This window comes from Podarcis muralis, chromosome 13 (assembly GCF_964188315.1).
Source record: "Podarcis muralis chromosome 13, rPodMur119.hap1.1, whole genome shotgun sequence".
NCBI classification, from domain to species: domain Eukaryota; kingdom Metazoa; phylum Chordata; class Lepidosauria; order Squamata; family Lacertidae; genus Podarcis; species Podarcis muralis.
This window is the reverse complement of record NC_135667.1, coordinates 5,618,077-5,635,136: the sequence shown is the minus strand read 5'-3', so window position 1 is coordinate 5,635,136 and position 17,060 is coordinate 5,618,077. Positions and strand designations below refer to the sequence as shown.

The 17,060-nt window shown below is 48.2% G+C and overlaps 1 protein-coding gene and 1 non-coding gene across 5 annotated transcripts; both read right to left on the bottom strand.

Moving 5' to 3' along the window:
* Positions 1-441: 441 nt before the first annotated feature.
* Positions 442-14,448, bottom strand: AURKB (aurora kinase B). Of its 4 annotated transcripts, none has more exons than XM_077916865.1 (10): positions 14,245-14,444; positions 12,630-12,670; positions 10,847-11,034; positions 9,727-9,880; positions 8,386-8,449; positions 7,110-7,301; positions 6,383-6,521; positions 4,868-5,016; positions 4,567-4,741; positions 442-1,041 (listed from the first exon to the last, which is right to left on the bottom strand). In XM_077916865.1, the coding sequence occupies exons 3-10, from the start codon at positions 10,889-10,891 to the stop codon at positions 865-867; spliced, it is 1,095 nt and encodes a 364-aa protein (XP_077772991.1). In that variant the 5' UTR covers positions 10,892-11,034; positions 12,630-12,670; positions 14,245-14,444; the 3' UTR covers positions 442-864. The 4 variants fall into 4 exon arrangements, with proteins under 4 accessions (XP_077772991.1, XP_077772992.1, XP_077772994.1 ...); XM_077916866.1 differs by lacking the exon at positions 14,245-14,444 and adding an exon at positions 14,117-14,184; XM_077916868.1 differs by lacking the exon at positions 10,847-11,034 and having other exon boundaries at positions 14,245-14,448.
* Positions 14,449-15,093: 645 nt separating this feature from the next.
* Positions 15,094-15,225, bottom strand: LOC114583763 (U8 small nucleolar RNA). Its single transcript, XR_003703592.2, has one exon. It is a non-coding gene; the product is annotated as a U8 small nucleolar RNA (small nucleolar RNA).
* Between the last annotated feature and the right edge of the window lie 1,835 nt (positions 15,226-17,060).

The following is a 17,060-nucleotide window of genomic DNA, read 5'->3' as shown; positions in this document are numbered from 1 at the left end:
GGGGCACTACATGCAACTGTCGTGTTACCCCCCTCAGTGAGAATTAGCCCTTTCCATTGAATATTCCATATATGCTTTTATTTCTTGAAATTCTCTCTCCCATCGTGGAGCTCCATGCAGCATACACGAAATCTCTGCTTTCTTGCACTGACCAACACAGGCCTGCAAGCATAACTTCCATGCCTTGCTTTCTTCTTCTGGCCAATTTCCCCAAGCTGTCTTTTGGAAAGTCCAAAGGAAGAGTTTATGGCAGGGCGGGGCGCCTGGGCAAGAAAGTACATGTACACTCAGCCTGAGCCACCGCCCCCAGCATAACAATGAGTCCTCTGTGTCAAGCGCCAAGCCAAACCTCACCCATCTGTTTCTGCGCTTTGAGGAAATCGGAAATAACCATCAAAAGTTTCAGCTGGACGAAGGAAGAGGAGGCACAGCCAATAAAGCTTATATAAAAATAATATTAGTTTTATTAAAGACGCAAACATCTCCGTAGGATAATGCCACAAGATCAATGTCTTAGAATGGTCTGGGTGGCTGTGGGCCTATTAAAAAGAGCTTTTCAGAGAGTAAGGATTAAAGGCCTTCAGTTCCAACTGAAGCAACACCCATTTTTCAATACGGACTCTGAAGCAATCGAAGCCAGCTCCCCCAGAAGCTTGGAGGGGCGAATTTATCCCCCAGCAGGCAGAAATTCGCCTATCAGTTCTTCCAGCAAGGACCTCCAGGAGCAAAAAATAAAAAAATAAAATAAAAAATTAAGACCCTACAATCATTTGAAAGAAAGCCTTAAAACATAACCAAACCAAAATTCTTCCTGGGCCATCGCTCGGTTATGACCAGTCCCTCCTCATGCATCCCTCCTCAGAGCTAGTTCACAGGCCCAGCGTTATAGACAGGAGGAAGCACCCGCCGCGAGTTGGCTTTCACCCAAGGGTGCTCCATCACACCCTGAAGTGGCAGTCGATCAGCCGGGTTGTGGCGCAGCAGCTTTGAAATCAAGTCCCGGGCGCCTTCTGTCACAAACGGGGGGAACTTCAGATCTACCTGTATTTGGGTACGGGAGAGAGAGAAAAGGGAGTCAAGATAAGGAACCAGAGAAAAGCAGGCATGAGAGGATTTAGCAAGGAACAGATGCTTCCTCGGCTTCTGAACGCATTTCTCTCTCACACACACACACTTGGAAAGACATCTCTGGTACTTGCATTGCTAACATATTTAGGCAGGAAGCAAGCAAGCTCCCGTTGCTCGGTCCCTGCTCCTGCCAACCTAGCAGTTCGAAAGCACGTCAAAGTGCAAGTAGTTCAATAGGTACCACTCCAGCGGGAAGGTAAACGGCGTTTCCATGCGTTGCTCTGGTTCGCCAGAAGCGGCTCGGTCATGCTGGCCACATGACCCGGAAGCTGTACGCTGGCTCCCTCGGCCAGTAAAGCGAGATGAGTGCCGCAACCCCAGAGTCGGCCACGACTGGACCTAAGAGTCAGGGGTCCCTTTACCTTTAAAGAAGGCTCTGTACAATGATCTGCTAAATATTCAGCGTCTTTAGAGGGTCCTCTTAAGAATCTCTCAAGAATTGTAGACTTTTATGATACTTCCTCTGGCTTTCTATGCCAAAGAGTGTCAAGTTTTATTATTGCTGGCATTCATCTCAATAGACAATGGAGTGCACCTCCAGGGGTGAAGTCAAATGGCTGCACTAGCAGCATCAAAGCGACCTTCCTGGGGTGCAAGCCTGAGCAGTGTGCCTTGAGGTCCTGGGCTACCCAGACAACAAGACCACCCTCTCGTCTCGGCTGATGTGGTCCAAAGGAACGAAGAGCAAGATGTTTGGCACTAGCCTGGCTGCAGGAGTTGCTGGAAGTACAAGGTGCCATCTAACCGTCTTAGGGACTCCACTCCGGATGTTTGCAGGGCTTACTCCTTAGCCATTTATTCTCCCAAAGATATCCCACAAGGCAGTGGAGGTTTAGCATTGTTATAAGAATTTTAAAGTCTTAGATATATAATAAATGTACCAAGCAAACATGTACATATATATATAAGCCACATGTCTGAAGCAGCACAGGAAGACAGTCCTGAAACCATTTTGACTCCCAAGCTGACCAAATGTTTCTCTGCAAGGAGGGAGGAGGTGGGGGGAAAAAAACCTTCCTTGTTACAGGAATTTAGTAACCACCATTTCAAAGGAATGGGCAGACTACCAGGAAAGACAATCAGATGGGGCATTATCAGATAACCTGGCAGACAGGAAAAACAAAAACATTCAAATTTCTGTTGTAGACCACCTTTTCTGTGATGTAGGGATGATGTTTGTGGGGGGTGGTCTTGGGTTACACCCCTTCTGTGATGTATGTATGATGTATGGAGAGGTGGTCTGGAGCTCCAGGGCAGGGAATTTAAAATGTCTATATAAGAGCAGGCACACCTTGGTTCTGGGTCCTCCTCCTTTCCTGCGTGTGAGGGGAGCACCCTGTTGCAACAGATCAATAAAGATCAAGCTCACTAGCTGCTTTGCTTCTCAATATTCTCTGGTTGGCCTCTATTATTTTCTCCTACCAACAGGGAACCCACGTAAGGACTCTATACGGGCTCTTGGATACTCCATAAGGGAAGAAGGGCAGATTTTGTTTACAACAGCACCAAGCTTTCCTTCTCCAAGATGGGCTATTTTCACAGGTGGATGAGCCCCATCTGCCCCTCACTTCCCTCTACAGGACGTGCAGGAATCCCCTACCGTGCACAGAGTAGTACTGCAAGGAAGTTGCCATGCTTTCCAATAACCCTTCTTCCAAAATGGGGTAATGGAAGCACAGTCATACCCACTAAATCCAGTCTATGCCAGCAAGCCTGTGCCATTCAACCCAAGTAGATCTTCCTGGATCGCTGTGCCATATTACATCCTCCTCCCTAGATCGCAGTATCCCTCTCCCCAAGTACCTTTTCATATTCTGAATTATCACAAGACATGGTGGAAGGGAGATCTCATTTTTGCTTGAGGGACAAAATTCCAACAGATTCCACACGAAAAACGCTTATGTCCCTGTGGAGATGGCAGTCCCAAATCGGTGGTGCATGCCCTTCTGGCTCGCACTCTTTATAAAAACTTAAGGAATGAGATTATCGCCCCTCTTTTATTGTCCATTCCGGGTCGCCCAACCACTGCCACAGTACCCTTTTCTCTTGGCAGATCAAGATGACAGCAAAGTCTGCAAGGTTTTTAGCTGGGGCAATCAGAATAAGGTCCACTATTTGACTGCTGATTCAGGATCCTAAACTGTGTTTTATATAATGGACTTTTGATTTCAGTTTTTTATATATCGCATTGTTGTATTGTTGCTATGGCTGACGCAAATAAACATTCATTCATTCATTCATTCATTCGTTGTATGCTTATCTTCCTCCAAAACACCTTGAAGGGTCTTCATGTGCACAAGGCTGCCCCCTGTTCTCCACACCCACCCTCACTCTCACACCCACCCTCCGAGGAAAGATAGATCTAGAGAGGTGGGCCCAAGGCCTGCTTGAAGGATGGGAGGGGGGAGCCTGGGTTTCCCCAGCTTTTAAAGTCCAACACTGTAGCCACATGGGCTCCAAGCCTCATGATTTCCCAGAAGTGTGCACTGCAGCGCCTCTAGGCTCTCGTGAAAGGGTTGTAGCCTATTCAGGATACGTGTCTACAGCCCTGAGGAAAGTGGCGGCCAGGCCCAGTGGTGGCTTTTGCATTGTGGGCAGCAAAGATCCAGTCAGGTAGCAACTGCAATTACCGTATTTTTCGCTCCATAGTTTTTCTCGTAGCTCCCTTGCTGCGAGAAGCCAAGTTACAGGGAGCCAGGCAGAGGGCCTTCTCGGTAGTGGCACTCGCCCTGTGGAACGCCCTCCCACCAGATGTCAAAGAGAAAAATAACTACCAAACTTTTAGAAGACATCTGAAGGCAGCCCTGTTTGGGGAAGCTTTTAATGTTTAATAGGTTTTTGTATTTTAGTGTTTTGTTGGAAGCCGCCCAGAGTGGAAACCCAGCCAGATGGGCGGGGTATAAATAATAAAGTTGTTGTTGTTATTATTATTATTATTTAGAGGAGGAAAACACGGAAAAATATATACTGAATGAAGGGGAGCCATGGCTCCCATCCATCCCTCCTCCACGACTCGCTTTAAAGCAGCAAAGCAGACAGGAGCCGCTTACACGTCCCTCCTCCGTGCAGCAATCGCTTCATAAGACACACAGACATTTCCCCTTACTTTTTAGGAGGAAAAAAAGTGTGTCTTATTGAGCTAAAATACAGTATTCAATGTTGCCGACACCGGGTGGCCCACTCCATTCTGAAGCCGCAATAACTGGCCCTATGCTTTTCACCAGTTCTTCTGCCACATAAGCGCCTAGTCCTCGTGCTTTTGTCTCTTCCTCTTCCCCTCTCCCTCCTTTGCACCACTTTTTGGGGCAATCCCCTTTGAGGCTGGAGCCCCCCGGTGCTATGAGCTTGAGGCTAGCAGAACCCTTCTGGCACAACCCAGTAACTCTGCACAGAAATGGCTGGCATCAGTGACAATTGTGGGCCAACTGAGAAGCTCACCGATACAATGCGGCGATACGTCTCCGGGGCGGAGGCGGTCTCGAAGGGCGGGTGCCCCACCAGGAACTCGTAACACAGGATCCCGATGCACCAGTGGTCCACCTTCTCGTTGTGTGGTTTGCCTTCAATCATCTCAGGGGGCAGGTAGTCCATAGTCCCACACATGGTCTTTCTCCTGAGGCAGAGCAGGAGGTCAAGGGCGGTTAAGAGCAGAAGGGATCTGGGGCAGCGCAGTCAAGAACTAGGGCCTCAGATATCCTGAGTCCACCAGGGCGAACCAAACCAAGGGCGCCCCCCTTACCTGAGCGAGGGGGCATGCACGGACCAGCCGAAATCAGCAATCTTCAGCTCCCCCTTCAGCCCCATAAGCAAGTTCTCCGGCTTGATGTCACGGTGAATGACCTTCTTGCTGTGACAGTAGAGGAGGGCATCAGCCAGCTCTTCCATGTACTGCAGAGGTGAAGCAAAGAAGGGTCCGTTGCGTACACCTTGGGACACCAGTGCCTTGCTATCTGAGAGAGACTTGAACCCACCGCCCTGCTCCTTTGGTGCACTGGGTGACCTCAAACTGCACCCTTTGAATGACAGCCAAACAGATCAGCCCCGTACCTATGGGACCGCCTCTCCTGGTATGCCCCGCGGAGGACCTTAAGGTCCACAAATGACAGCACTTTGGAGGTCCCGAGCCTCAAGGAGGCTAGATTGGTTTCAACTATGGCCAGGGCCTTTTCAGCACTGGCCCCGATCTGGTGGAACGCTCTGTCACAAGAGACTAGGGCCCTGCGGGACTTGATATCTTTCCGCAGGGCCTGCAAGACAGAGCTGTTCTGCCTGGCCTTTGGTTTGGACTCGGTCTGACCCTTATGTTTCCCTCCCCTTAGGGTTTTGATCTATGGGCTACTTTAAAATGAGGCTGCATTTTAACCTATATTTTAAATTGGATCCCCCCCCCCCCCCCGGCCAATAAAGCGAGATGAGCGCCGCAACCCTAGAGTCGTCTGCGTCTGGACTTAACTGTCAGGGGTCCTTTAGGTAAAGGTAAAGGGACCCTTGACAGTTAATTCCAGTTGCGAACGACTCTGGGGTTGCGGCGCTCATCTCGCTTTATTGGCCAAGGGAGCCGGCGTTTGTCCACAGGCAGTTTTTCCGAGTCATGTGGCCAGCATGACTAAGCCGCTTCTGGCCAAACCAGAGCAGCGTACAGAAACGCCGTTTACCTTCCCGCCAGAGCGGTACCTATTTATCTACTTGCGCTTTGACGTGCTTTTGAACTGCTAGGTTGGCAGGAGCAGGTACCTTTACCTTTTACTCATAACAACAGCAATAATAATAATGTTTTCTCTTTCGAGGTTGTACATTAATTGCTCTTATTCAATGTAGGGGTTTTCTTTAAATCAACAGTTCATGTACGCCAAGTATGTCCAACCGGTCGATCGCGGGTCATTCCTAGTTGATCCTCAACAACTGTGGTGGAGGCTCCCCCCAAAAAACTCAACAACTTTGGTCAATCCAGTGGGTAGATCACTACCAGTTGTTGGTTTTTTTAATACTGGGAGTAGATCACAGTCTCTTGGGAATTGGACGTGCCTAATGTACACCATTTAGCCACTGGCTCTCTGGGTTTTCCAAGATAAGACATTCCTAGCCCCACCTGAGAATGCCGCCAGGGGCCATTTTCGGGCAATGCTCTCCTGCTGAGCTACAGCCCATCCCCATGCAACATATTTCCTGCCAACGCATGGGGTGCCTTAAGGTTTAAGGGCCCCCAAGTTGTTATTTAACCTCTGAGCCCAGGCGCAGTGATGTGCAAGCTCACCGTGGCGCTCCTCTGCTCATCGAAACGCCGGTGTTTCTGCAGTTCCTTGTAGAGCTCCCCGCGAGGGGCATACTCCAGGATCAGATATACACGCTTCCGGTCGTGGAAGTAGTTGTAAAGGCGCAGGATATTGGGGTGGCTGCAGGAAAGGAAAGAGACATTAAAGCATGGGTAGGCAAACTAAGGCTCAGGGGCCAGATTCGGCCCAATCGCCTTCTAAATCTGGCCCGCAGAGAGTGCAGGAATTTTTACAATGCTTTTATTTAAAATGCATCTCTGGGTTATTTGTGGGGCATAGGAATTTGTTCATCCCCCCACCAAAAAAAAAACATAGTCCGGCTCCCCACAAGGTCTGAGGAACAGTGGACCGGCCCCCTGTTGAAAAAGTTTGCTGACCCCTGCATTAAAGGTATGAAGATCCATGGGGCCACACAATTGCCAGCTGAGGGACCGCTTTTAATTTAACAGCATTCTTTCACTGCTTTTTTTCTTTTCGTTTGCCGGCTCTTTGCGAGGGACAGAAATTTAACAAACAACATCACCTGTACAGCCGGAAACTGACAGGATTTTAGGGACAACAGCTTCTACACCCAAAGAGATTCCATCTTTTCCAAAAACTTCCTTGGCCGTTTTTGTCCATGATGCTCACGGGAAGCGGGCAAAGCAGACCGACAGTGAAAACTATTATGAACTTGGAGGCCCAGGGGCCTTTGGTCTTTTGCAGTACCTGAGGTGACACTGGATTTCAATCTCCCGCCGCAGCTGATGTTCCACGCACTCCTTCTCCATTTGGGATTTGAAGAGCACTTTGAGTGCCACAATGAACTTGGATTCTTTCTCTCGAGCCAGGTAGACGTTCCCAAACTTGCCTTTGCCCAGAGGACGCCCAATCTCAAAGTCATCAATGGTGAATAAGCGCCTAGGGAGTGGAGGATAAATAGATTAGCTGGCATGACACCCCAGAGGAATTTGTCATGTTGCAAGGAGGGGGCGGGCACCTTGAAACCCTATTGTTCCCTGCAGGGAGACTCTCCTAACACCATCACTACATACCTTTAGGTACCAGGCAAAAACATGCCTCTTCTCCCAGGCCTTTGGCTCATTAAACAATCTATGGCCTTTTGAACTGGCAGGGTATTGCTTCAGTTTGATATTACAGTCGTACCTTGGAAGTCGAACGGAATCCGTTCGACTTCCAAAACGTTTGAAAGCCAAATCGCAACTTCTGATTGGCTGCAGGAAGCTCCTGTTGGGAAACTCTGTACGTGCAGCTACTCACACAGAGTCAATTAAGGTTTGGCAGATAGTCAGAAGGTTATGTGAAGGAGTAAGTCTTCCTGGTGATAACAGAGGCATGGAGACAGCTCCCTGATTGGTCTAGCTCTCTCAAGGGAGTGATAATTCATGGCCTACTAACTGGAATGTGTTAGTTCTGGAGTTCAGTGTTCAGTGTGTCCGTGTAAGAGTTGTGTGAGAGAGAGCTAGCTAAAGATCCGTGTTCTGCTCCTGTAAATAGTCCACTGTATATAATAAACACCTAACTACAAGTTCCTGGTTCCTGCTTCATCTATCCTGTCTGCAGCCAAGTCGCCAATTGCTTCTGTTTCTTTCTGCGTGTACTCTGCTAGGTCTGGCTAAGGTCCTGCAACTAGTCAGAAAGTTGCGAAACACCACATAGGTTTTGCCAATCAGAAGCCGTGGAAGCCCTGTCGGACGTTCGGGTTCCAAAAGAACGTTTGAAAACCAGAACAATCACTTCCGGGTTTGCGGCGTTCGGGAGCCAAAACGTCTGAGTTCCAGGGTGTTCGGGATCCAAGATATGACTGTATATCTTTGTGTTTTTATATTTAAACTGCTCTGGGATCTTCGGATGAAGAGTGGGGTAGAAATTTAGTAAGTAAATAAACATGGCTAGCCAGAGAACGCAAGCCCCAACCCATTCGCAAGTCCAGAAACAGATTCTCAACCGCCAGCTTTCTGAAACCAGTAACAAGGGAACTCACTCAGGGCCTTCCTTTGGCGGCTGAGCCATGGAGCCAGACTCAATAGGAACCCTGCCTGCGACAGCTGTGGAAACAGAAAACGTCATCCATAACACAGCAAGACCAACACAAGCACCAGCATCCTTTACGACAAGCAGTCTGGGGAAAACCCCAAAGCAATGGGCTGCATCCGAGGCAATTTCAGCAGCACAGGAATCAGTGAGAGACATGTTACAGAAAAATCTAGGTGCGAGGCTGCTCAGTCACCCAGCTCGTCGGGCAGAGCCCGTTGGCCCCTGCGGAATAAAGGAAGGAGTCCAGCCAACCGAAGCAAATAGCTGTAGACCAAAGTTTACTGCGCAACAGGTTCAGAGAGGAATTTTGAACCCCAAGGATGGGGTGACAATGACTTTTAAAACTTTCCCACCATATCCCAGAATACAGTTCGTACAGCATCATTGATGCATCACTGACATGTCACAAAAGGGGAGGGGTAGACAGGGCTTACAATGGGACGTGGGTGGCGCTGTGGGTTAGACTACAGAGCCTAGGGCTTGCCGATCAGAAGGTCGGTGGTTCGAATCCCCCGACGGGGTGAGCTCCCGTTGCTCAGTCCCTGCTCCTGCCAATGTAGCAGTTCGAAAGCACATCAAATGCAAGTAGATAAATAGGCACCGCTCCGGCGGGAAGGTAAACGCCGTTTCCGTGCGCTGCTCTGGTTCGCCAGAAGCGGCTTAGTCGTGCTGGCCACATGACCCGGAAGCTGTACGCCGGCTCCCTCGGCCAATAAAGCGAGATGAGCGCCGCAACCCCAGAGTCGGTCACGGCTGGACCTAATGGTCAGGGGTCCCTTTACCTTTGCTAGACAGGGGTTACGCTAGTTTAACCTTGGCAAACATGTCCAGACAAGTCCTTGGTACAAGATTAGCATAAGCAGACATGTCAGGGCAAGACCCAGGTATAAGATGAGCATAGGCAAACACCTCTGAAGTCCCACCACCCAAAGTACAAAAAACTTCCTTTGCATGTCTGGCCCCTTGGCAAGTCTGGTGATGGTTTTAGGCTTTCCTTGGCCAACAATCAGCTCAGCAATTGTCACTTTTGGTGTGTATACATGTCCTCACACTTTGGGAGGTGGCAGGGAAAAGTGTTGTTTTTCCAATGGTAAAATAGTGTTGAAATGGAGGAAACTGGCAAAGGAGTTGATTTTATATGATTGTTAAAGCTAGGTAACTTCCCTGAGCTGTCCAGTCGAAAGGATACATTTATGCATAATATTTGTAACATTTAACAACTTTAAAGATGTCCCCCCCTCCCTAATTTCCGTTTCCAAAAATTTCCACAAAGCAGACCAGGTCTTACCCATATTCTGGGCACCCGAATCCTTCGGGCCTTTCTTTGTGCTGCTGGAAATAGCTCTGTGGGCCAAAAGCGTTCCAGAAGGGGTGATGGATGATGGAGTGTTGGTATCCTTACAGGCAACCCTCTGAGCAGTTGTCATGTTGTTCACCCGATACTGCAGGAAAGGGACAACGCAATCAAGAAATAGGAGAGGCTGCAGCAAGAATTAGGGACTCTCCTCCATTAGCCCCATTCAAGATCACATTTCGTGGTTTTTAAATGAAGACGTACACACAGCCCTGTGCGCAAAGACAGAAAGTCAGTGTATTTTGTATCAGTAGGTTTTCTGAAACACTCCAGCGATCTAACTTGCTTATGTACTTGTACTTTTAATCTTTTGTTGGAATCCACCCAGAGTGGCTGTGGAGACCCAACCAGGTGGGCGGGGTATAAATAACATATTTATTACTATGATTACTTTTATTTTGTGAGCAGAGCAAATAACTTTGAAACGGCTGGGTTGCCTAGTATTAATTGTATTTACAACTGACATCCAGCTACTGTTACCGATGAACTTACGAAATGGGAAAATTTCTATGGAAAAGTAAAATAACGGAGAATGCTCCCCCTCACATCATTGGTTATATACACCTTCATTTGAGGCACCATTAATAAATGTGATACTAGTAAAAGCCACAATTTAGAGCCCATAGGCTACCAGACACACACACACACACACACACACACACACACACACAATGGTACTTTGTCAAGAGCAGAAGATAAGGTCAAAGACTAGTCATCCAATTTTTGTCTGTTACACACACAGTGGTACCTCAAGTTACGAACTTAATTCGTTCCAGAGGTCCGTTCTTAACCCGAAAGCGTTCTTAACCTGAGGCGCGCTTTCCCTAATGGGGCCTCCAGCCGCCACCGCGCGATTTGCGTTCTCATCCTGGGGCAAAGTTCTCAACCCGAGGTATTACTTCCAGATTAGCAGAGTTTGTAACCCGAGGTACCACTGTACTCAGTTTAACTCACCACCCCAATAAAGATTCCTTCACCACCCATCGCAACAGTTAACGCATTCCCACCCCACATATAGTTTTCCCAGCAGTGGCAGATATAGGTAAAGACTTACTTTGGAAAGGCTATACATACTGCTCAGATTTTCCTTATTTGCCATCTTGGATCACAAGATGATCTGAAAGACCATCAGATCTCAGAATCCTCAGAGGGAGAGACAGCACAGCTCTGGTGTCCAGCACCAAGTCAGAAAGATTGTGACCAAAATTACCGCAGCTCCAGTATTGAATCCCAAGAGTCACTCTGCGAAGGGTAAACAGATATCATGCTGTGGATCTGAACCAATCTAGGTGCCAAATGGCTCCTGGGACATGGGTTGTGGGCGCCAAATCAGACTATCTAGTCACCACTTAAAAAAAAAAAAAAAAAGCAACACCTTTTATTTATTTTTCCAGAAAGCGTGAACTAATATGCAATTCAGGTACAGGTATTGTAATGAGCTGGGATTACAGGTAAAACCTCTCCCTTACAGCAGGTGCTTCTAATCTCAGCTTGTTACATACAGTGAAGATACCAGGTAGCCTGACATCTGGCTGGCTGATAGAGGATCAAATACTTATTTCACTCATTATAATGCACATCAATCTCTGACTTTTGTCTTCTGGGTTTCTGGGAGTTTCCCTGTTGTTATTCTGTCTCTCACAGCTACAATAAACCTACCATTACAATTAGGGACTGGTCATTTCTTCGTCAGAGGGCAAACAGGCAAATTTAACAGGGGATCAAATACTTTTCCGCCTGACTGTATCACACTTTTAACAGAAACTGTTGTTAATACATGTTTAATTTTGTGTTCACAATAAAAATAAAGTCATACCTCCGTTTGCGTAACCAGAGGGTTAGGTAAACTTCGGGATGTGCGCATAGCAAACCCTGAAGTATTTTACTGGTTTTCAAAAGAATAGTCTTTATTGTTCAATCCTGGCCTTCTAATACGCCCTGTAGCAACATCCTCCCACAGCTATACAGTGGTACCTTGGTTTACAAACTTAATCTGTTCCGGAAGTCCGTTCTTAAACCAAAGTGTTTTTAAACCAAGGCGTGCTTTCCCATAGCAGCGGGGGACTCAATTTACAAATGGAACACCCTCAACAGGAAGCGAAACATGTTCTGCTTCCAAGGCAAAGTTCACAAACCAAAACACCTACTTCCGGGTTTGCAGTGTTCTTAATCCTAGTTGTTCATAAACTAAGCTGTTCTTAAACCAAGGTACTACTGTACTATACCGACTGATTTTTTTTAAAGTAGCAAGGGAGCACCTTTGTATCCCTCCACCTGTTGTCAGTGCCACACTCTTTAAGCACATTCATATATTTACAATAGAAAGGCACTGGGAAGAAAGAAGAATATTGTTTACACCTTCTAAACATACAAATGGTTGTTTGCAGCACATGAAACTTTCAGGTTAAAAAATAAGGATGTATGCTGCCCCAGTTTATACTCCATATTTAATCACACCATTATTAATGTGGGCACAGAACTGAATGCCTGAGTACGGGTACATGCATATGTCACAAGTTGCAATATAATTGCCTGAAGGGATGTTCCTGCAAGCTTTCTTTTTGTGATAACTTGTTGACTTGGGTGTGCTCCTGTTTGGGATAGGGGGATAGAGTCCATTGTGCATACAGTCATTAATTTTTGAGGAAAGGTTCTGACACAGCCTGGCAAAAATATTATTTCACATCCTGAAATATTACTGCGAACAGATTTAGCGTGGGCTTAATGGCATGCCTTCCAGTTGCAGGAGAGTTCTCAATCACCTACACCTAACCATACATAAATATCCCTAAAACTGGCATTTACGAATGCAACACCTAACAGTTAAATTCAATTACCTTGAGCATGTGTTGAAAAGCATTTCATACCCGGGGAAGTGCTACAGAAATTACAAGCAAAAAACATACCTCCAAGTTAGTAGTATGATGGCAAAATAACCCCCCCCCTCCCCGTGAGCTACTTTTTCCTTCTTGCTTTGAGGGTGGGGTGGGTTTGGGGTTCTTCTTGTTTTTTGGTACAATCCAGTAGTTTATATGATGCTACTTTCTGCACAATGTTCTGGAATAAAGGCCTCGTCTGCACTATAAACATTTTTTTAAAAAGCACCATACCATTTCAAGCAGCGGGGGGGGGGGGTGTTACTGGGAACTGATGATTGGCTAAGGGTGCTGCTGAGTTGTTATATAATAATAATATTAATAACAATAATAATTTATGATTTATACCCCGCCCATCTGGCTGAGTCTCCCCAGCCACTCTGGGCAGCACCCAATCAAGTATTAAAAACAATACAGCTTTAAATATTTAAAAACTTCCCTAAACAGGGCTGCCTTCAGATGTCTTTTAAAGATAGGATAGCTACTTATGGGCACCACTACCGAGAAGGCCCTCTGCCTGGTTCCCTGTAACCTTACTTCTCGCAATGAAGGAACCGCCAGAAGGCCCTTGAAGCTGGACCTCAGTGTCCGGGCTGAACGATGGGGGTGGAGATGCTCCTTCAGGTATACTGGACCAAGGCCGTTTAGGGCTTTCAAGGTCAGCACCAACACTTTGAATTGTGCTCGGAAACGTACTGGGAGCCAATGTAGGTCTTTCAAGACCGGTGTTTGTGGTCCTGGCAGCCGCTCCCAGTCACCAGTCTAGCTGCCGCATTCTGGATTAATTGCAGTTTCTGGGTCACCTTCAAAGGTAGCCCCACGTAGAGCGCATTGCAGTAGTCCAAGCGGGAGATAACTAGAGCATGCACCACTCTGGCAAGACAGTCCGCGGGCAGAGAGGGTCTCATCCTGCGTATCAGGTGGAGCTGGTAGACAGCTGCCCTGGACACAGAATTAACCTGTGCCTCCATGGACAGCTGTGAGTCCAAAATGACTCCCAGGCTGCGCACCTGGTCCTTCAGGGGCACAGTTACCCCATTCAGGACCAGGGAATCCCCCACACCTGCCCACCCCCTGTCCCCCCAAAACAGTACTTCTGTCTTGTCAGGATTCAAGGTCAATCTGTTAGCCTCAATCTGTTAGGAACCCCCCCCCCCCGCGCAAAAAAAAAAAAAAAATACAAAAAGATCTATGATTTTCAGAGCGGTTCAACAGCCAATCCCTCCTCGCAGGGAAATCTAGAAGGGGAATTCGGGGGGGGGGGTTGTCTCCTAACATCTCTCAGCACCGTTAGCAAACTATATTTCCCAGGATTATTTGGGGGGGATTGTTTAAAGCACTATGAAGCTGCTTTCAATGCATAGTGCGGATTGGGCCTTTGCCCCGAGATCCACCCCGAGCCATTATCCACCCAACCCCATGCAGCCCCGCGGCTCTCCTTGCAATACCCCAGATCCCAGTCTTCCATCAGGTCCGGGAGGGTGGGAGCCGCAGTCCTGAAGGGGGACACGGGGGGATCCCCGTCCCTGCCCCGCCGACCCCTTTTCCCTCCCACCGGCCCGCGAGATTCTCTTACCTGCCAGCCAACAGCCTCCCATCCGCGTCGCCGCGAAAACGCCTTTGCCTTCGCTTTTCAAATCTGCCCTCCCGAAGCCCTATTGGCTGCCGCCGCGTTCCAGACGCGCCTCCTAATTGGTTACCAGAAGCCAGCAGCTCCGCCTCCCCTTCCGAAGGAGCGGGTCTCCCGCTTTCTCATTGGCTAATGGAAGGGCCTCTCGCGCGCCTCTCCTGCCCTTTGCATTGGTGAAGCTTCGAAAGGGGGCGGGATTTGCAAAGCAGAGGAAAGGGTACCGATTGGCTGCTTCCCTGCGCCCTTGACAATGCTCGCTCCCGGTTGGTTAGAGTCGGGAGACGGCCGAGCGCAAGCGTAGTGGTTGCGAGGACCTTGTCAATCTCCCCCCCCCAACAAAAGCCGGCCAATCAGAAACGAGGAGGAGCAACGTAGGGAGGGATATGTCGGCCATTTTGTGAAACGACAAGCATTGGGAGACGTGAGCCGAAAGAGGGATGGAGGGCCGCCAGGCAAAACAGCGCACCATGGAAACCAGAGAAGGGGCGGGACCAGTGTAGAAAGAGCGGCCAATGGTCTTCCGCTAGGTGTAGTCCACCAATTGCGGACGAAGGTGGAAGTAGGCGGGCCAACGCGCAACTGATGGACACTTCAGTTGACCAATCACGCGAAAATAGAAGTGTAAGAGTTGGAAGGGCCACCCAAGGATCATCTAGCCCAACCCCGGGCAATGCAGGAATCAGAAAAACCGAGTCAAGCTCCTTTGCACAGATAACCAGTAGGATTAAGTAGAGAGAAATAATACTTAATTCTGCTTTTATAACGATTGAGATTAGAGAAGGATCGTCAGTAAAAATCAGAAAGGAGCAGGCCGGGGCGTTGCTGTTCCCCGGCCAGCGGAGACTCTAATCACGTCTCATGCGCTCTCCGTTCATCATGTTCTGTTCTCCCGGAGGAGGAACAGGTAAGGATATACCTCACTGACGATAGCGAGCACGTCTGGACGCCGGGACCGCCATCTTGCGCACAGCCTCTCAGGTCACGGTGGCGCAAAGTGAGCTGTCTTGGAAACTTTCGGCGAGAGATTAAAACGCCTCCCGCTGCGGCATTCTGCACCGTTTCCCGCAGCAAAGCTCTTTGTGCAGAGCGGCATATAAACAACCCGGCCGAAGAGCCGCCTGCTTTCCCAGGGTGCCATGCGCCAGCTCATTTGCATGGGGCGGTGACGTCGCTCGAGAAAGTACGAGGGCAGCCCTACCGTATTTACTGGGGGGAGCCGGGCGGAGCCAGGAGCCTCCGGAATTTTGTTTTTTGTAAATAACTTTTTATTAATTTTCATTAATAACACTCCAATTGATAGAATGTCAAATCTTGCTCCATCATAATACAAATAATAAGCCCAATTATACATTCCAAATTATATATTTTTAAAAAGGCTTCCCATGTTCTGGCTGGTCAGCAGAAAATTTTTCTCCTTTATTCCCAATATCATAGTTCCAATCTTAATCCTTTATCTAAGAGGCCTCTGGAATTTTGCACGCTGCACCAATGAAAAATAATGGATTTGATAACCATTTGAGACTATGGAGCGTTTAACTTTAGCCAGTTTTATTTTGAATTGGGGATGTGCGACACCTTGATCTCCTTGGCAGATAAATAGGGTATATATATGTAATAATAAAATTTGGTCTCCCAGCCTTCTTCCAGGGTCTTTGCGGCAGAAAAAGGGAGGCTTGGCCTATTCACTGCATCCTCATAACAGCCTTCTGGCATTATCCTGAAATGTCCCAACTGGACCCAGTGAACTTCTTCACGGCTGGGCAGGAATTTGAGCTTCAGTCTCCATGGCCCAGTCCAGTCTATTATCCATTGTCCTAGCCATCTTTCCCACAGGCCGGAAGATGAAGTCTCAGAAGAAGCAAAACAGGGCCCAGTGAGGAAGGAGAGGCTATGGGGGAGCTGCAAGACCTTAGAAGCAGGAGAATGGCAATATTTGGCCCACGAGGTTATCTGGCGCAAGCTAGATTTCGCAGCCCTGTTTAGGGAAGATTTTAATGTCTGATGTTTTATTGTATTTTTATTATTTTGTTGGAAGCCGCCCAGAGTGGCTGGGGAAACCCAGCCAGATGGGCGGGGTATAAATAATAAATTATTGTTGTTGTTATCCTTGGAATTGAACTACGCAGCCATTAAAGGGCTCTAGTTTCATCTACTAGTTTAACTTGGCCATAGCAGCCAAGGCAAGGAGGGGGAGATGAGTCAGTCGATATCACCTTCCTTCAACCTGTGGCTCTCCAAATGTTTTCAGCCCCAGCTGATCTACATAATCCAACAGACTTCATCAACACTACAGTGGTACTTTGGGTTAAGAACTTAATTTGTTCTGGAGGTCCGTTCTTAACCTGAAACTGTTCTTAACCTGAGGTACCACTTTAGCTAATGGGGTCTCCCGTGCTGAAATTGCCTCCATGCAATTTCTGTTCTCATCCTGAAGCAAAGTTCTTAACCCGAGGTACTATTTCTGGGTTAGAGGCATAGGCGCCGACTCCATGGGGCTTGAGGGGGCCCGAGCCCCCTCAAAAATTCGTTTGGGGGGGCTCCGCCCCCCAATAATCTCTGGCGCCCCTCCAGCAGAGCGCCATCGCCGCCCCTCCCCCAGCCCAAAATGCACAGGGAGGGGCGGGCTGCATGCCTCCTGCCCTCCCTCCCGAGCAAAAGCTCCACCCAATTTCCTTTGGAGCTGATTAATAGGCGCAGCACGCTCTCCCCTATTCGCTCACGAGGAGGCGGCGCCACTTTATTTGCATATTCATGAGCTTATT

What these genes read in the sequence shown, in the direction of transcription:
- AURKB (XM_077916865.1), bottom strand. Translation starts at nt 10,891, where the DNA reads ATGGCAAATAAGGAAAATCTGAGCAGTATGTATAGCCTTTCCAAA. An exon ending in GTATGTATAGCCTTTCCAAA is followed by an intron (nt 9,881 to 10,846) that starts GTAAGTCTTTAC and finishes CCTTTCCTGCAG; the next exon opens with TATCGGGTGAACAACATGAC. An exon ending in ATGAGCAGAGGAGCGCCACG is followed by an intron (nt 5,017 to 6,382) that starts GTGAGCTTGCAC and finishes TCACCTCTGCAG; the next exon opens with TACATGGAAGAGCTGGCTGA.